Source organism: Melozone crissalis, unplaced genomic scaffold (assembly GCF_028551555.1).
Source record: "Melozone crissalis strain CALT ecotype California unplaced genomic scaffold, PUWL_Pcris_2 ptg000066l_1, whole genome shotgun sequence".
NCBI classification, from domain to species: domain Eukaryota; kingdom Metazoa; phylum Chordata; class Aves; order Passeriformes; family Passerellidae; genus Melozone; species Melozone crissalis.
Genome location: NW_026535844.1, coordinates 2,586,663 through 2,607,039, shown reverse-complemented (window position 1 = coordinate 2,607,039; position 20,377 = coordinate 2,586,663). Strand labels below are relative to the sequence as shown.

The window sequence follows — 20,377 nt, the reverse complement described above, 5'->3', positions numbered from 1 at the left end:
AACCACGCGGTTGATCCCTGCCTGAATTCGCAGTCCCCACCTGTGGGATCATCGGCCCCCCATTGCGCCGGTGAGCGGGAGGGGGAGCTTGGCCTGGATATCCCAGGGGGTCCCTGGGTTGGGGATTTTGGGGATGTTTGGAGAATGAAGAAGTCCAAGGCACATCAGAAAAGGCCCCTTGGGTGGTCATCAGTGGGTGCCGGTGCCATCCTCCTGGGGACGCCCTGGGGTGATCTCCTTTTCCTTGCCTGTGGCACGGAGGCAAATCCCATCCTGTCCTTGTCCTTCCTCCCCCAGAGCAGGAGGTGAGCATGGAGAGCAGGGAGGACAAATGCCCGCGGCAGAACCTGGTGGAAGAGGCCGTTTTGAGTGGCTCCACGGCGCAGGAAGCCAACGGGGAGGAAAAGGCCCGGAGATGCCGCACGAGGAGGGGCTGCAAACGCAACTGGCGGGGATCTGAGGGGGAAAGAGCCAGCCTGGGCCGGGAAGGCGGCCGGAGACGGAGCCAGAGCTTGGAGCTGGTGCTCCATGAGCAGCTCCATGATGGGGAGAAGCCTCACACGTGCGAGGAGTGTGGGAAGAGCTTCAGGTTGAGCTGCCTCCTGATCAGGCACCAGAAGATCCACACTGGGGAACGGCCCTACGAGTGTGGGGAGTGTGGGAAGAGGTTCACACAGAACTCCAGCCTGATCGTGCACCGGAGAATCCACACTGGGCAGAGGCCGTACAAGTGCTCCGAGTGTGGGATGTGCTTCAGCCGGAGCTCCAGCCTGATTGTGCACCAGAGGAGCCACACTGGGGAGAGGCCCTACGAGTGTTCCAAGTGTGGGAAGAGGTTTACGAGCAGGTCCCGTCTCCTCCAGCACTATCAGAGTCACAGGGAGGAGAGGCCCTTCCAGTGCCCCGACTGCGGGAAGAGATTCAGGCACAACTCCCACCTCATCACCCACCGGCGCATCCACACTGGGGAGAGGCCCTACGAGTGTGATAAATGCAGGAAGGGGTTTAAGACCAGCTCCATTCTCCTCCGGCACTATTGGATTCACAGAGAGGAGAGGCCCTTCCGCTGCCCCGACTGTGGGAAGGGATTCAAGCAGAACTCCCATCTCATCACTCACCAGCGCATCCACACTGGGGAGAGGCCCTACGAGTGTCCCCAGTGTGGCAAGAGCTTCTCACAGAGCTCTCACTTGACCAAACACCTACGGAGGCACTGGTAAGGGAAGCCCTGCGAGTGCCCCGAGTGCGGGCAGAGCTTCGTGCGCTGCTCCAGCTCCATCCCCCACTGGAGGAGGCACTTTGGGCACAGCCCTGGTCACTCCCATTCCCTGTCATCCATGTTGGAAACACACCTGGCTGCTTCTACTTTTTGTTTGGCCTTAATTTTCCTCTGCTTCACCTTCATCCTTTAAGGACACCAAAACTGGGTTAAATGAAGGAAATTGATCGAATATATCTGCAGTTCCGTAATTTCTCAGTTTTAGAGGGAATTTAGGATTTGGGGACACGTTCTGTGTGGAGTTCTGCTGTTGCTAAGAGGCAGGAATTTGATCTCACCCTTCTTGTGTTGCTAAGAACTCCTCCCCTGACCCCAACCGCAACTCCACCCCTGGGATATCCTGTAAAAACTCCATGTCCCTTCCTGTGCCCTGTCTTTGGGGCATAAGAAATGGATTCGCAAAGGATCAGCCCTTTTCCCACTGAATTCCCAAAATTTCAGCTTTTCCCGCTGGATTCCCAGAGGATCAGACGTTTTCCCACTGGATTCCCATAATTTCAGCTTTTTTCCCCTGGATTTCCAGAGGGTAAATCTTTTCCCACTAGATTCCCAAAGGATCAGCCCTTTTCCCATTGGATTCTGAGAGAATCAACCTTTTTCACTGGATTCCCAGAGGATTCTGACTCTGTCAGTGTTGTATTTTGTTTGTACTACTGTATTTGTATTTTTAATTTTTCCTAATAAAGAACTGTTATTTCTACTCCCATATCTTTGCCTGAGAGCCCCTTAATTTCAAAATTAATTATTATTTTTAAATTATAATTATTATTACTATTACTATTTCTATTACTACTACTAATCAAGAGGAGGGGGTTTACATTTTCCATTTCAGTGGAGGCTCCTGAAATGAGGAGACACCGCCAAGGCTGGGCCCTGTAAAATAATTCCTGAAATATGTAAATTAGTTTTTTGACATGCATGAGGATCAATGAATATTCAACAGGGTGATGTAATTAAAGCCAGATAAATTAAGGGTTGTCCCCAAAAATAACTGGGGAGTCTTGCTGGCCATAACAACCTGTGCTCGACGGTCCTTGTCTCCCATGACATCAGCCTGTTGCATATTCATAGACTTTTTGCATATCCATAAAGTACTTTACATATTCCAGGAACAAAATTGGCTTCATCCTGTTTGGGGGTCCCATCTCCCTCCCAGCTGAATTTTGGGGTCCCGACCCTCTTTTCCCCGCTCTCCCTCCCCTTTCCAATCATTCCCCCAATTCCCTCCCCCGTGTTTGGTTTTGGGGGCTCCAGGCCCCTCCTGCTCCGTTTTGGGCTCCCGACCCCGTTTTGGATTAATTTGGGGTTCCAGCCCATCCCCAGCGTCACCTTCCACCCCTCCCCAAATTCCGCTCCTCGCAACTGATGAGTCATCAGCGAGACACGCTCTGATTGGCTGGAAATTACCCCGCACAGTCTCTGATTATTTACCGCAGTGAGAGGCCTTGGTGTGTGCCCGGCAAGTGATGAGTCGGAGGTTGGCCGGGCGCTGATTGGCTGAAGATCGCTGGGCGGGGCCAGTGCTCTGGGTTTGCGCCCAGCAAGAGGGTCTTCGTCAGTGCTGCGCGTTGTGATTGGTCGCGATCTGTTTTGGGGGGGAACGGGAAGAACTGAGGTTACTTGGGGTTTACTTGGGTTTATTTAAGGTTTGTTTGGGGTTATTTATGGACTATTTTGGGTTTATCTTGGGTTTTACTTGGTTTATTTCTGTTTTTTTGTGGTTATTTGGAATTATTTTGGTTTATTTGGAAGTATTTGGGTTTGTTTAGGCTTATTTGGGTTTTTTGGGGCTTATTTGTTTATTTAGGTTCTTGCAGTTAATGTTAGTGCATATGGGTTTTTTTTAGCTGTGCTTGAAATCATCTTGTGATTTTTTGGTTTAATTTGGGGTGTTTTTTGGATTTTTGGGGTTATTTGGGTTTGTTTGGGGTTATTTGGGGGACTGTTAGGTATTGTTTGGGGGTTTTGGGGGTTATTTGGGGTTTATTTCGAGTGTTTTGAAGTTATTTGGGGTCATGTGGGGTCAAAAAATGCAGGAATGTTTCTCCTGCAAAACATGAGAATTTTTCCGTTAAAAATCCGAGAGTTTTTCCCAAAAAACCAGGAAAGGTCCCTTAAAAATCCCGGACTATTCCCAGCCAATAGCGGCGCGCCCTGCTCCAAACCATCCAATCACCGCGGGTCTCCCCTCATGAACACCGGCCTCTCCGTGCACCCGATCCAACCAATCACCGCAGGTGTCCCATCAGCTACTCCTGCCTCTCTCGAGCTGAACCAACCAATCACCGGTGATCTGCGCTCAGCAGCGCCTGCCTCTCTTTTGTCAATCTAACCAATCACTGGGCACCTTCCTTCGGCAAAGCCCACCTCCCCCGCCCCTCTTCTGTCAATCGCTGTGCCCTCTACGAAATCAACCAATCACCGGGCGTCTCCCCGCAGCAACTCCCACCCTCCCCGCGCCACTCCAGCCAATCAGAACCGAGCCCAAAGTGGCGCCCCCTGACCCCGGGGCCGGGCATGGAGCGGGCGCCCCCTCCCCCCCTCGCCCCCCGGGACCCCCTCAGGGACCCCCGGGAGCCGCCCCGGGCTCGGGCGGGTCCTGCGGGAGGCGCTGGAGAGAGCGGGGGAGGCGCTGGGAGAGGACGGGGGGCTCCGGGAGCTGCTGAGGAGGCGCAGGGACAGGTGAGGGGTCCTGGAGGGGTCGTGAGGGGAATTTGGGGAGGGGTCTTGAGGATGTTTGGGGGGGGGATTTGGGGAGGGTCTGGGGGGAACTTGAGGGGGTTTTAGCAGGGTCTGGGGGTGCTGGGGGGGAATTTGGGGAGGGGTCCTCGGGGCTGTCACGATCCATCCTCACGGATGGGTTTTGTGATGGTTCATGGATTTGATCTCAGGGTGCAAAAATAACTGACACGGTACAAGGGGATTTGCAATGATAATCAAAACAAATGCACTTTTATTGAATGACCACAGCAAAATGTGATAGAGGGATTAAGGGAGAGAAAAAGATGGGGGAAGAGAGAGACAAAAGAGAGAGAGAGAGAGAGAAAGAGGGGGATAGAGCTACCAAACGTAGAGACGAAGTCCTTTGGTCCAGTCCAGTCAAGGATCCGCCTGTTACATCGGGGAGATCTCGAAGTCTCTCGCTAACTCATAGGTTTTTATTATGATAACTCTATTGGAAATTGTGAGGGGGGGAAACAGATACAATAAGGAATAGATGTAACAGGTAGTCCATGCTCTCAGCAGTAAGCGAGAGCCATTGTCTTCTTGGTCCAGCGGTCACATCCTGCAGGCAAACATCTCGCTTTGGTCAGCTTGCCTCCCCCACACACCTGCCCCGGGCTGGGGGTTTCAGTCCCAGTCCTTGGAAGGAGCAGAGGGGCCTTTTCACATGGGGGTTCCATGTCTCAGTCCTTGATGGAGAGGCTCCTTACATCCCAGTCTGTCTGTCACGGTGGTTGTAAAACAGGTGAGGGTCTTCTGTGGGAGACCACCTGAAACTCAGGAGAAGTCCAGCCAGGCCGAGAGGTGAGAGAGCTCCCAAGGCTGTTGTTGCACAAAGGGCGCAGTGCCCTGTTCTTCTTCTCATTGGTCTCAGTGTAGCACACAGCAAACAACACCTGTGAAAACAATGGCTTAGCAACGCTCTCAGGTCTCAGGCATATGACTTTCTCCCTTGGAGCCAGAGATTCAAGACAGGGGCGTCTTCTCTTCAGTGGTCCCCCAATGACGATCATGAGGGAGATGACGGAAAATTCGGACAGACACTCACAAGCAGAAACTGGCAGGATGTGTCTGCTTCCAGTGCTTGTCTTGGCTGTTCCTTTGCAGTGCTGGCAGCATCATCAGAGACACACCACACATTCTCTCATGCCAGGGTCATCCCAATCTTCTGCACTTGCCCAGGTTCCTCCCAGGTTCACCAGGGAAAATGGCTGCTCGTGCCAGTCCATCCCCTTGTCCAGAAGGCACCCGCTTGTGTTTGGGCACGCGCTGCTGGCCACAGCCAGACGGGCAGCACCCGCAGCATTGGCCATCAGACGCTGGGCTGATGTTTTTATCCAGAGAGGAAGAAAAGGAGCCAGAAGCACACAAGGCTGTTGGAAAAGAAATGAAATTTAGCAAAATGTGTAATTATAGTTTAGTTATGAGTTGTGTGTGAATTGGTTTGTTAAAAGCAGTTTTGCAGTTTTGTAGCCGTTGATAGTGTGTGTGTTGGGTTTGTGTGTAACCTAGCAGGTAGTCTTAGGAATTTAGTAAATAATTAAACTAGTGCAAGAGAGTAAGAATGCTAACCTGTCTGGAGGCAGCATACAATGCTCTTAGAATAAGATAAGCAGAAGATTTATGATCTTGCCTGTGAACTAAGGAATGTATCACAAGGGAACTGTTTCTTGGAGACTTTGTTGTGAATCGCATGTATAAGAGGGAAGCACCCATATGTGAAATCGGGGGCTTGGGTTTTTGGGACGTGAGTCCCCCAGCACCCTGGGCCCGTAATAAAGCACCCACAAAACTTATCCGAGTTTTGTGTCATTTATCAATCGGGCAACAGTTTTTCTGGCGACCGCGGCAGGACTCCAAAGGCAGCTGGGGCGGTTCCGCATCCCGATCCACTCCAAGGCGGCACCAAGCACTTCTCGGGGAGACATCGTTCGTGCCCGACCCTGTGCCTGTTGGACAACTGCCAAGGTAAGCCCGAAGGTGCTTTATATTGGAAAAAGGTGATAATTGGATTTGGATTTGGTGGTTGGTAAAAAGCCTAGGCTCCGGCCATAAGACGTCTAAGGACGCGGGACTGGAACTCGCCTCCTGGTTTTTTTTTGGGGAAGGACGGCGAGAAGGTATATTGGTTTAAGGTGTATTGGTTTACTGGGACTAAAGGTGGAATTAAAGGCTGTAATATGATGTCTTTTAAAACTTTCAAAACTTTAGTGCAAGCCAATGGTAAAATACCTGGAAATACACCATTAGGTTGTATATTGAAACGGTGGAAAAGTGAGGGGTATTATCAAGAATTGGATAAAAGTAAAATGATAGATTATTGTAATCATTGGTGGCCTGAATATGAGATTGGGCAAGCGGGATGGCCGGTGAACGGTACACTGGAATTGGGGATAATGGAGTCTTTGATGCAATTTTTAAGGAGAAATGAGAAATGGGATGAAATACCATATTTGGATTTGTTTTTCATTTTGTACCGCAAAGATGAATGGCAAAAGGAGTGTGGTATTTTGGTTTTAGAAGTGAATGATGAAAGGGAGTGTGTGGGATGTAAAAAAAGAAAGGAGCGTAATTTGTATCCTTCAGTTGAGGAAGATTTGTCTTACTGTATAGCACTTCCGAGGGCTCCGGTTGCTCCTAATGTGCCCCCTGCTCCCCCTGCAGATATAGCTATAAAAATGGGATCTAGTGAGAGTGATAGTGATGGTGATGATGGTGAAAAGAATGAGAGTGTTAAAAGAACTCCGTTAGCAGGGTGGACTCGCAAGGGGAGGAAGGGGCAGAAGGGGCCACAGTTAATTGCGCCGTTAAGGGAAGCTGTGGGACCACAGGGAGAAAGGATACTTATAAAGGTGCCTTTCTCCCCAGGGGATTTGGTAATATGGAAGCAATCAGCGGGGAGTTATCGGGAGGATCCTGAAAGGGTGGCAAGGGTGGTTAAAATGGTAATAAAGACTCAGAATCCAGACTGGAATGATTTACAGGTATTATTAGATACTATAATGGATTCCACGGAAAAGGAAATGGTTATTAAAGCCACTAGAGAAAAGGCTCGTGAGGAAATTCGGTTGAGACAACTAAATGAGACAGTTGATGAATTGGTACCTAGTGAGGAACCAAGGTGGGACCCAAATTCTACGGGGGAATAAGGGCTGTAAAACGATATCAGGAATTGTTGGTGGAAGGAATTAGGACAGGAATACCTAAGACTATGAATTGGTCTAAGCTGTATTCGGTCAAGCAGGACAAGAATGAGTCACCGTCTGCCTTTTTAGAACGATTAAAAGACATGGCTCGGAAGTTTACTAATTTAGATGTAGAGGATCAATCAGGAAAACTTCAATTGGCATTGTTGTTTATGGGGCAATCACAAGAGGATATTAGGAAAAAGTTACAAAAGCTGGAAGGAGAGGACACCCGGAGTTTGGATAAAATGTTGGAGGTAGCGTGGAAGGTATACAACAACAGGGAAAAAGAAACTGCAAAAAGACAACAAGCTAGTATTCTGGCTGTAATGCAACAGACAGGGGCAGGAGGAAGACCCATTAGGGGTCGAGGTCGGGGAGGAGCTAATCGCGGACAGAGGGGGATGGCGAGAGGTCGGGGAGGATTTGGGTTTGCACCTAACATGGGGAGGTTGGATCCAAACCAGTGTGCGTTTTGCCGACCGTTGGGACACTGGAAAAATGAATGCCCGGTTAGAGGAGGTATGGGCATGGGAAACATAGGATTAAGGACAGGTCCAATGGGGAATGCTCCTGTGGGAGGATTCATGGGAGGACCAGCAGAAGTCGCTCAAGCACTAGTTTTGGGAAACTATCAGAATCAAAGCTGACTAGAAAAGGATCTTAGGGTAGTTTTAGAGATAGATGGAAAGGATCAAGAATTTATGGTAGACACTGGAGCAACATATTCTGTACTTAATAGACGATTGGGACCTTTGAGTGACACAACGGTACAGGTGGTGGGGGCAACAGGGAAGCTAGAGGAACAAGCATTTTTACAACCTTTAAATCTTAGTATTGGGGGGAAGGAATTAGATCACCAATTTTTGTATATGCCAAATTGCCCCACACCCCTTCTTGGCAGAGACCTGTTGTCCCGACTTAATGTGAAAATAATATTTGAAGGGGGAAGGGTGAAATTGGAAATACCTGAGGAACAAATAGCAGGCATTTTTGTGATCAAGGAAGTGGATGCCTCTCCTATTCCAGAAGAAATTGAGCAGGCTGTAGTACCCTGGGTATGGGAGTCAGGGGTCCCCGGAAAATCTAAAGCTGCACAGCCAGTAAAGGTGGAACTAAAGGAAGGGGCCCAACCAGTGAGGGTAAAGCAATACCCCTTGAAGCTTGAGGCAAGGAGGGGAGTAGCCCCGTTAATTAAACAATTTTTGGCTCAAGGAATATTACAGGAATGTGAATCGGAGTATAATACTCCAATTTTTCCAGTAAAGAAACCTAATGGTAAGTACCGTTTGGTACAGGACTTAAGGGCTATTAATGAAATAGTGAAAGACATACATCCAGTTGTTGCTAATCCTTATACCTTGTTAACATCTGTATCGGAGGAGTTTAAATGGTTCTCAGTGATTGACCTTAAAGATGCCTTCTTCTGCATCCCACTGGCAGTAGAGAGTAGGAAATATTTTGCCTTCGAGTGGGAGAGTCCTGATTTTGGGAGAAAGAAGCAGCTTACGTGGACGAGACTCCCACAAGGATTTAAATGCTCCCCTACTATTCTTGGAAATCAACTGGCCAAGGAGCTGGAGGAATGGAAGATAACCCAGGTAACAATATCCCCATCCTTGTATGTAGTCCTGCAGTACGTGGACGACATTTTTCTGGCTACTAAGGAAAGGGAAATGTGTGTGGAATTAACAATTAAATTACTCAACATGCTGGGCCAAGCAGAGTATCGGGTTTCTAAGGAAAAAGCTCAATTGGTCAAAAATAGCGTTATTTATCTCGGTTGTGAGATCACACAAGGGCAGAGACATTTGGGAGTAAACCGAATAGAGGCAATATGTGCTATTCCTTTGCCTCGTAACCATCAGGAATTGAGATCTTTTCTAGGAATGGTGGGATGGTGTCGACTGTGGATCATGAATTTCGGTCTCCTAGCCAAGCCACTGTATGAGGCCTTGAAGCAGCATCGGCTGGAGTGGACAACACAGCAAAAGAAGGCTTTCCAGGAATTGAAGCAGGCACTAAAGGAGGCCCCAGCCCTAGGACTCCCTGACCTGACCAAAGAATTCCAGTTGTACGTGAATGAGAGGCAAAAACTGGCATTGGGGGTCCTCACCCAGAAGGTGGGATCCTAGAAGAGGCCAGTGGGATACTTCTCTAAACAACTGGATTCGGTAAGTGCCGGGTGGCCCTCGTGTTTATGAGCCGTGGCAGCAACAATAATTCTTATTCAAGAGGCCCGGAAATTGACTTTGGGGGCAAAAAAATGAAAGTGTTTGTTCCCCATATGGTCATGGCCGTTTTGGAGCAAAAGGGGAGTCACTGGCTATCATCCAGTCGAATGTTGCAATACCAGGCCATCCTGAGAGAACAGGATGATATTGAAATAAGGACTACTAATCATGTTAATCCAGCAGAGTTTTTACGCAGTGACCAGGAGGCTGGGGGACTGGTGCACGATTGCGTAGAGGTAATTGAACAAGTATATGCCAGCAGACCTGACCTAAAGGATGAACCATTGGAAGACCCTGAATGGGAACTATACACTGATGGATCCAGTTTTGTCGAGAATGGGACTCGTTATGCCGGGTATGCAGTGGTAACATTGGATCAGGTAATAGAGGCAAAGGCTTTGTTACCTGGAACTTCGGCCCAGAAGGCAGAGGTGTTGGACTCACCAGAGCCCTGTATTTGAGCAAGGACAAAAGGGTTAATATCTGGACGGATTCTAAATATGCCTTTGGTGTGGTTCATGTACATGGGGCATTATGGAAGGAAAGGGGGCTTTTGAATTCACAGGGAACCAACATCAAGCACCGGGAAGAAGTGCTACAGCTCCTGGATGCGGTACATAGTCCCAAAGCAGTTGCAGTAATGCATGTTAGAGGACATCAGACTGCGGAAGGAGACGTTTACAGAGGAAACCGATTTGCTGATGCTACAGCACGGCAAGTGGCACGGGAAATATGGACTCAAATGGCATTGGTACCGGTAAGAACGAATCCGGCTACCCCTTACCTGAATCAGGAGCCCAAATATTCAATAGAAGATGGAAAACTAATAAACTTGCTAGGGGCACAGAGAAATCAACTTGGGTGGTATGTTACACCAATGGGACAAATAGTAGTACCCACTCGCATAATGAAATTTATTTTGGAATCAGAACATAACAAATGTCATTGGGGGGCAGAAGTATTGGTAAAATTTTTGAAAAATGAGATAATCTCTAATCAGATGTTAACAATGGCAAAAAGAGTTAATGCAATGTGCCCAGTATGTTTGAAAAATAATCTAGTAGTTAGGAGACAAATACAAATGGGAAAGCTGCAAGTCGGGCCACAACCGGGAGATTACTGGCAGGTTGATTTTTCTGAATTGCCTAGGGCACAGGGATACAGATACTTGTTAGTGTACGTATGTACGTTCTCAGGGTGGCCGGAAGCTTTTCCATGTAGAACTAATCAGGCTAAGGAGGTGGTAAAAACCTTGTTAAAAGAAATAATACCAAGATTTGGAGTACCTTTAGGATTGTCATCAGATAGGGGTCCACATTTTATAGCTGGGGTAGTGCAGGAATTAGCACGACTGTTAGATATAACCTGGAATTTGCATACCCCCTGGAGACCTCAGTCTAGTGGGCAGGTGGAAAGGATGAATCAAACCCTGAAAGTACAAATCAAAAAGATTTGCCAGGAAGCTAAACTGCACTGGCCTCAAGCTTTGCCTTTGGCCCTACTCAGGATTCGAATTAAGCCAAGGGAAAAGGTAGGCGTAAGTCCATATGAGATACTATATGGCAAACCATATCATGCAACTGTATTAAAAGGGGAGGTACATGTGAGTGGGGACCAGGCGATTGCAGAGTATGTTATGTCACTTAATAAGATCTTGAATTCTTTAAGAAATACCTTACAGTGGAATAGACCGCTCACGCTGGAGAATTCTGTCCACGACATCCAGCCTGGGGACCAGGTGTACGTCAAGAAGTGGATCACGGATCCGCTACGGGAATCATGGAGCGGACCCCACCAGGTGTGATCGAAAAGGAAAAGAAGCGATCTCTCTGGTTGCTGAAGGCGATGACCTGCGGGCGGCAGAATGGAGAACACTCCCCACCTCGTTATGAAGATGTTAATGTCAATACTGTTGATTGAGCATCCTTGCAGCAGGACTGAAGGATGCTCAAAAGGGGGGAAATGTTGGAAAAGAAATGAAATTTAGCAAAATGTGTAATTATAGTTTAGTTATGAGTTGTGTGTGAATTGGTTTGTTAAAAGCAGTTTTGCAGCCGTTGATAGTGTGTGTGTTGGGTTTGTGTGTAACCTAGCAGGTAGTCTTAGGAATTTAGTAAATAATTAAACTAGTGCAGGAGAGTAAGAATGCTAACCTGTCTAGAGGCAGCATACAATGCTCTTAAAATAAGATAAGCAGAAGATTTATGATCTTGCCTGTGAACTAAGGAATGTATCACAAGGGAACTGTTTCTTGGAGACTTTGTTGTGAATCGCATGTATAAGAGGGAAGCACCCATATGTGAAATCGGGGGCTTGGGTTTTTGGGACGTGAGTCCCCCAGCACCCTGGGCCCGTAATAAAGCACCCACAAAACTTATCCGAGTTCTGTGTCATTTATCAATCGGGCAACACTTGCAGTAGTTTCTGTTTTTCTTTATCTGTCTCCCCCTGTCTCCTCATTATCTCAGTTCTGCAGTTTTCCCTTCAGCTTTGGCCTTACAGACTTTTCACCCTTTTTAGACATTTCACCTAATTCAAAATGGATTACTCTGTTTCTGGATTCACTCTGTCTCACTGTGCTGGTGTTCCAGAACCTCAAGATTATATCCAGGTAGGAATGCTTGGCTCTCCCCTCTGGGCGGAGCATCTCACACTGGGATGCTGTAGTTCTTATCAGTCAGGCAGTCACATTCAATAGTCTGTTATCAGCAGATATCTCCCAGGTTGTGGAAGAGATAAGGAAAACTGCCTACTTAACAGAAAACAACTTCCATACAGACAGCAAATAGAATACAAATTGCTTGACAATGCAGGATATTGCCTCAAGTAGATTTATTGCCCCAAGCAGGACAATTTCACACCAGAACTAAAGCATTGTGAGTATTTGTGGTTCTTGGCTTTACAACACTGGGAAATGGAAAACTGGAAATTGATCCATTAGAAAGACCTGTGGGGTGGGTGGGAGCAGCAGGATCAGCTCTGGTGGCAGCTCTCAGCTTTCCTGGGAAGAGGGAAGGGGCCGGATCCAGCTCCATGGATCACTCAGGCAGTGATTCCTGCCAGGATAAGAGAGAGTCATGGTGTCACCCTGTCCCTGTCCCCATTCCACAGGCTGGCCTGGCTGGAGCCCATGGAGAGCAGGACCTGCTGCAGAATCCCACGTGATCCCACCCCAATCTTGCCCCAGTCCTGCTCCATCTATCCCACCCGATGCAGAATTGGAATCCTTCCCTGATCCCACTCTATCCATCCTGGACCAATCCTGCTCCATCCATCCCACCTAATCCTGCTCCAGAATCCAGCCCCAATCCCACTCTACAGTTCAAGTTCCACTTGATCCCACTCTGGACGGACCCCTGCCCCGTTCCTTAACCCCTCCCTGATCCCAGTCCATCCATCCTGCCCCAATCCCCCTCTGGAATCCCACCCTGATCCTGCTCTGTACCTGTGCTCGAGCTGTTGGTTCCCGTGTCCCTTCCTGCAGAAAGAGAAGATCCATGAGATTCCAGCACGGATCACCCACTGGGATTAGCCCCAGGATCCATCCTGGGATCTGCACAGAGGGGATCCAGAGCTGGATCCACCATTGGAACTCACCAGCTGCCGGGTTGTATCCATTCCTGTCTCTCCTTCCTGTGGAAACAAAGTGGGAACAGCATTGGTGGCACAGGATTCCCAGAACAGTGCCGGGTGGATCCATGTCCCTTCCTGACCCCCATCCCGTGTGTTACCAGATTGGAGCTTCCAGACGCCGAATCCGATGAGGACAATGAGGATGAGGATGGCAGTGATGATGGATACAGCGACCACCACGGTGAGATTCCCGCCAGATGTCGGCTCTGGGAAACGCGGGATAGTGAGAAGGGGAAGGGGAATCCCCATTTGGGAATTCCAAATTCCCAATCCCCACATTCCCAGCCTCACCCCAAGCGAAGATCCCGGGCTCCGGCATTCCGGGATGCTCCACCCTGCACCGGTACTGCTCCCGCTCCTCCGGCAGCGCCTCGATCCTGGCCCAGGTGTGGAAGGTGCCGTCGCTGTTGGGAACGACCCCGCCCCACTCCGTCTCCTGATCCAAGGTTTCACCCCCCTTCATCCAGCTGACTGCGATGGTGTTGGGGTAGAATCCGTACGCGTGGCAGGACAGGATCAGCATCCCGTGTTCCTCTCTTCCGGACACGTGGACATCAGGGGGCTCTGGAATGGGATAATGATGAGGGACATCCACAGAATCCCAGGGGAATGGGACTGGGGTGAGTTCTACCTATGGAATTCCCACAGGAATGGGGTGAGAGTGAGATCTACCCACAGAATTCCCACAGGAATGGGACTGGGTTGAGATCTCACCATAGAATTCTCACTGGAGATGAGATCTACCCATAGAATTCCCACAGGAATTACTGTGTTCCTAAGTCCTCCATTCCCAGATCCCAAATCCTCACAGGAATTCTGCTCCCACCTTTGCGCTCCAGCTCCTTCTGCCCATATACGATGTATTTCCGGAGCCATCCTTAGCATTCGTGCTGCAGGTAATTCGTCCGCCTCTCAGCCACCTCCTCCTGTTCCCAGCGCCTCCTGATGATCTCAGCAGCGGTGTCAGCTGGCACGAATCTCCCGGATCCCAGGTCAAAGGAGATTAAATCCCGCCCATCGTAGCTGTACCGACTAAATCCACGGACACTCCCATCGGACAGGAGGTCACAGCCGCAAACCCACAGCAGTGTGTGGACACCTGGGGGGATTGTACCCATAGAGACCCATGGAATTGTGTCCCAGCCCCACAGGGCCCCATTCCAGCTCCTTGGAGCCTCATGGATCCATATCCCAACCAGTCCCCACAGATCCCATTCCAGCCCTATGGATCACAAGCTATCCTATTCCAGTCTAATGGATCCCTGTTTCAGCCCCTTGGAGCCCTGTGAATGCACACCTGAAACTTACAGATCCCATCCTAGCCCTATGGATCCTCACTCCAGCTCCACAGATCCCCTCCCAACCCCACAAATCCCATTCCAGCCCCACAGATCCCCATTCTAAGCCCATGGATCCCCATCTTAGCCCTACAGTTCCTATCCCAGCCCCACAGTTCCCATCCCAGCTGAAGGGATCCCATCCCAGCCCCACAGATCTCATTCCAGCTTTAGAGATCCCATTCCAGCCCCATGGATCCCATCCCAATTCCCTGGATCCCCATCTCAGCCCTACAGTTCTTATCCTAGCCCCACAAATCCCATCTCAACCCTATGGATCCATATCCCAACCCGTGGATCACAAAATATCTCACCCCAACCTAATGGATCTCCATTTTCAGCCCCTTGGAACCCTGTGAATCCACACCTGAGACCTACAGATCCTGTCCCAGCCCCACAGATCCCATCCCAGCCCCACAGCTCCTCCCACTCACCCCCGCTCTGGTTGTATCGCTCCTGCAGTGTCTCCAGGTCCCTGACAGTCTCATGCTGGGACCTCACACCGCGCCAGGTCCCCCACTCCCAATATCCCGGCTCGGCTCCATCCTTTATCCACTGTGTCAGTGGCTCCAGCCGGCCCCGCTCGTTGTCGTAGCACACGAAGGGCATCCCATCCATGAACCCAGTGATCATGTACTGGGGGATCCCTGGGCTGGGCTCTGACACTGCCACGTGCAGGAAACGCAGGGAGTGGAGAACTGGGGGGACACGGAGATTTGGGGGGTTGAGGGGATCACGGATCAATGAAAGGGGAACTGGGAGAGCTGGAAAGGGGTTTGGGGATCCTGGGGCCAAGGAAAGGGTATGCAGGGTGGGAGAGGTGGGATGGACAGGAAAGGGCCTACAGGGGGTCCTGGTGTCCAGGAATGGGGGCTCAGGGGGTTCCAGGGTTATGGGAGGGGAGGTGCAGGGACTGGGAAAAGTGGGATGGGGGTTCCAGGGGATTCCTGTGCCCAGGAAAGGGGGTCCAGGGGTCCCCAGTGCCAAGGAAAAGGGCCACAAGGTGGCGAGAGCTGGGAATGGGAGGCTCAGGGGTCCTTGATGGAGAGGAAAGGGGGGGCTGGGGCGTGAGAAAAGCAGGAATGGGGGTCCAGGGGGTCTCAGGGACAAGGAAAAGGGGGGGACTGGGGAAAGCAGGACAAAGGAGAAAGGGGGTGCAGGGGGTTGTTGGTACTGGATGAGGGGGTGCAGGGTGGGGGCAGTGCCCAGGACTGAAAATTCAGGAGGTGTCCCAGAGCCCAGAATGCCCCCTGGAACCTCCACAACCACCCAGGGACCTTCCTGGACCCCGTGGGGACGTCCAAGGATCAGGAAGAGGAACCAGGAGAGCCTGGAAGGGTCCAAGGTCCAATGAAGGGACTGGGAGAGGCGGGATGGGGGATCCAGGGGGTCCCTGTGCCCACCAAAGGGGGTCCAGGGGTCCCCGGTGTTGAGGGAAATGGGGTCTGGGAGCTGGGAAAGGCAGGAATGGGGGTTCAGGGGGTCCCTGGTCACGGAAAGGGGGGTCTGGGGCTGGGAGAGGCGGGCGGATCCCGGGGACGCAGCTTGGGAGACGGGAAAGAGAAAAGACGGAGGGAACGCCGGGGGAGGGGACGGGGGAAACGGGGAATTCCAGGGAGTTCATCTGGATTCCTCTGGATGCCCCCTGCGACGCCCTGGGACCCCTGGGATCCTCTGGGACCCCCTTTCGGGAAGCGGTGGGAGTGGAAAACGGGGGGGACACGGAAAGTTGAGAGATCGGGGGAATCCAAAGGTCAAGGAAATGGTCCAAAGGGTCTGGGGTCTGGGAAGGGCGGGATGCCCGAAAAGGGGGGCAGGGGGATCCCAGAGCACTGACGGGGGTGTGGGGGGGATCCTAGTCCCGGATAAGGGGGTGAAGGGGGGTCCTGGTGCCCAGAAACGGAGATTCAGGGCTGACCCAGTGCCCAGGAATGGGGGTTCAGGGGAGTTCCCGTGCCGCGATTTGGGGTTCAAAGGAATCCTGATCCCCAGGAATGGGAGATCCGGTGGGTCTTGGGGCAGATAAGGGGGCGCAGGGGGTCCCGCTGCCAAGAAGTGAACGTTCACGGGGATCCCCGAGCCCAGGAATGGGGTTCAGGGGGGTCCCGGTACCAGATAAGGGGAACAGGGGGTCCCGGTGCTGAAGGAGGGGATGGAGGGGGTCACAGGACCCAAAATGGGGCTATGGGGATTCCTGTGCCCGGTAACAGAAGTTCAGGAGGGTCTCGGTGCCCGGAAATGGACGTTCGGAGGGTTCCCGGTTTCGGGGTTCCCACTCACCTTTGGTCGCGCCCCCCAGGTCCCCCAGGAGCCCCCAGAGCAGCCCCAGACCCAGCGCTGCAGCCATGGCGCTGCTCTGCTATGGCCCCGCCCACAGCCCTGGCCCCACCCCAGTCTTGGCCCCGCCCCCACAGGCGCCTCCGGCCCCGCCATTGGCCCCGCTAGTTAGTACCCCCCAATGGCAGTCCGATCTGTCAGTGACGTCACCGGTCGCTGGGCTGATCACGGTCTCGCAGGTTGGGACGCGGAAGCGAAAGGGACCGAGGAGGGCGGGGCGGGGCGGGGACGGGGGAATTGCAGAGAATCCCTCTGGATCCCGCTGCGACCGCCCTGGAGCCCTCTGAGAACCACCTGGGAACCCCTGGGACCCCTTTAAGAAAGTGCCGGGAATGGAGAACTGGGGGGATTCGGAAATTTGGGAGATCTGGGGGTGCAAAGGTGAAGGAAAAGGGCGGGTCTGGGGTCTGGGAAGGGCGGGAGGGCCGGGCAGGGGTGTAGGGGGTCCCAGAACACGTGAAGGGGATCCAGGAGGGGTCCCAGTCCCGGATAAGGGGGTGCAGGGGCGTCCCCCTGCCCAGGAACGGAGGTTCGGGGGGTCCTTGTGCCCAGGAATGGGGAGTGAGGGCAATGGGGGTTCCAGGGCGTCCCTGTGCCCAGGAAAGGGGGTGCAGGGCCCCCGGTGTTGAGGAAGGTGATGGGTGGGGGCTGGGGAAGGCAGGAGGGGGGGTCCAGGAAAAGGGGGTGCGGGGGGGCATTGGGGCTGGATAAGGGGGTGCAGGGGGATCCCCGGGCTGGATGAGGGGAAGCAGGGGGATCCCGGTGATGGATAAGGGGGTGCAGGAGGGCCCTCTGCTGGATAAGTGTTTCATTCTTGTTGTTATTCATATTTCTCAAGTCCCATACTGTAGCAAGCTGTTTTCTCTGCAGCACAGCTCTTCATGTGTCTTCTCAGGGGCTCCTCCTGGGCTCTGGACTCACCCCTTTTATCCCAGCTGTCTTTACGAGCCACAGCTGCTGCCCAACTAAGGACTTCGCAGCTGTGACTCATTTAGAATAGCTAGGACCCACTTATCTGACACATAGGACTCTCACTACATTTCAGTTGTTGTATTCTTATTGCTGTTATAACAATACATATATTCACAGATAAGATATATCCACAGATAAGGGGGTGCAGGGGGGTCCCTGTGCCTGAGAATGGAGGCTTTGGGAGGGTTCCAGTCCCGGATGTGGGGGTGAACAGGGGTCCTGGTGTTGAATAAGGGCATGCAATGGGGTCCTGGTACCCTGGAATGGGGGTTCAGGGGGAGTCCCTTCCTGGGAATCAGGGTTTGGGGGAGTCCCAGTGCTAGATAAGGGCCTGGCTGGGATCCAGTGCAGGGGGTCCTCGTTCACTGGAATGGGGGACTCAGGGGGGTCCTGATCCTGTTCAGGGTGTGAAAAACAAAATTCACTGCTTAGAGTTTTTAAAAGTTTAATAATAATAGTAAGAGTAAAAGTAAGAGTAATAGTAATAGTAGTAATAATAATAATAATAATAACAATAACAATAATAATAATAATCCAGAAAAGGACGATATTTCCCCCCCCTCCCATGCGCTGGAGTGCTCTTGGCCAACAGCCAAAGAACACAGGGGTGTACACAGACAATGTTATCTTTATACTGTTACATTGCTGAGATATATGCACATTCATGTGTTTCATGCATTATTCAAAAAATCTTGTGAACTTTCTGATGTTTTGGGAAGTTCTTTCTTTGACTTCTTCACACTCCAGCTTATCTGCACAACATCCTGTGTGTCATGTCAATATATTTTATTTCTTTTTGTGTCTCCATCCTGCTGTTTCACATCCTCTGATAAGGATTCAGTATGGCCTCCCTAATTTTAACATGGTATTGTCTAATTGTCCTCTGGTGCTCTGCTTTGTGTCACGGTTATCTTATTACTTGGACAGACTGGTCAGTGGATGGCCTTACACTGTTTTTAGTTACACAAAAGCCTTTTTCACATCTTATGTTTTGCTAAGTGTTGGGAAATTTACCTGACTACAGACTGGAAAAGTACAAAGCCGTGGCTAATTCCAAGTTCTGCACCTGCTAGATGGTGTGTCCTTGGGCCTAGCTGCAGTATGATGACTAATAGTGAAAGAGACATGAGAAAAGAGAGATGTAACCCCTGAGGAATGAAGAAGAGTTCATGGTATAGTTTAACCAATAGATTGCTTGGCTTACAGAATATTCATGAGCTTCTTATTTGCTGTATAAGTGTTTGATGCTTTCTTTAATAAACTGGACCTGTGATGAACCACCTGGTGTCCTGGTCCCCTTCCTACGACAGCTAAGTCCTACTGAATCATGATTTTAAAGGGTTAGGATTTTAGCTGAGTGTTAGAACCAATTCATATTGAAGTTAGATACACCAATGTTAGGTTAATGATTATTGGATGCTTAAGCTAAAGCTAATTGTTATATTATGAGCTCATTTGTAGAAAGAAGTGGAGCAAGTGAACCATTATAGGAACATATTGAAACCAGTAGAACAATGCCCAGCACCTGATGAAGACCTTCCTGACTTCATCCCTGGGACCACTGGCCCAATTTGAGACCACCGACCTAATTCAAGAGAAGAATTGCACACGCGTGAAAGACTAATAATCTCATTTTAATACAACGCGGGGATGGGAGGTGCTGGGGTTATGTATATGTATTATTTTGGGAAATAAACAGAAGGCAAAAATCCTTATGCAGTGCGGTCATGCATTTTGAGAATGACTCCCCTGTGCTGCCAACCAGTGTAATAAACATACAACTTTCTAACTTTTGACTAGTTAGAGAGACTTTGTCCATGATCTTCAGTTTTAATGATTCAGTTAGCAAGCCAGCCAGGAGGAGGCTCTGCTGGGCTGTGAGACCAGCTCAGGTCATGGACTCCCTTGGTGCACCCTGTGGAGAAATGGCTACATGACAGAGGTCACGTAGACATTCGCTTGTTAGCCGACCAGGAGCTGGGAAAGTACCGAACACAGCTAGTTGGAGTTTTTGCACCTGCAAGATAGCGTGTCCTTGGGCCTAGCTGGGTATGATAACAAGTGGACAGAGAGACGTGGGAAATAGAGAATGTAGGCCCAAAGGAATGAGGAAGAGTTGATGGTATCGTTTAACCAATAGATTGCTTGGCTTACAGAATATTCATAAGCTTATTACTTGCTGTATAAGTGTCTGATGCTCTCTTCAATAAACGGAACTTGCTGTTGACTCATATTGAGCCCCGAGTTTTCCCTGCACCTGACAAATGGCTCATCCCCGACAAAGGCCGCATTCTGCAACAGCACCCCCAGGATATTCCTGGAGGAGTGGGCTCTGCTGCACAGACTGTTCATCCAGCAGCAGACAAGGACCCCTGACTACTAAAACTCCAGATAAAACGGTATGTTTAAAAATTGAAACAGTTTTAAACAGTGACCGGTAAGGCGTGGTCAGGAGAGGCCCTTTGGTAAGTCGTGGGAGATGTCCCACGTGCAATTTGTGCCTCTGTAGTGTGCTTGCAGGCTGAAGTTGCAGTTGAAATCTGGTTGCCAGCAGAAAGAGTTGTTGAACTGTTGTACTGAGCTCGGGCTTTTGGTGCTGCCATTTGTTTCAGCATAGAGAGCTCAGTTTGCCACCAACTGGGGCTAGCAGTCGTAAGGGCAAATGCTGGTCTAAGG

General features: G+C 50.6%; 1 protein-coding gene and 1 pseudogene across 1 annotated transcript in view; one reads left to right on the top strand and one right to left on the bottom strand.

Annotated features, from left to right (window-relative positions):
- LOC128945552 (zinc finger protein ZFP2-like) overlaps positions 1-20,377 on the top strand; it is a gene marked incomplete at its 3' end in the record, with an annotated part of 51,720 nt that overhangs the window by 16,652 nt on the left and 14,691 nt on the right. The window contains exons 2-5 of the mRNA XM_054289299.1: positions 678-835; positions 920-982; positions 1,058-1,182; positions 6,790-6,797. Of these exons, the coding sequence (XP_054145274.1) occupies positions 678-835; positions 920-982; positions 1,058-1,182; positions 6,790-6,797 (354 nt within the window). The remainder of the gene's footprint in view (positions 1-677; positions 836-919; positions 983-1,057; positions 1,183-6,789; positions 6,798-20,377) is intronic.
- On the bottom strand, positions 11,993-16,762 carry LOC128945503 (class I histocompatibility antigen, F10 alpha chain-like; annotated as a pseudogene).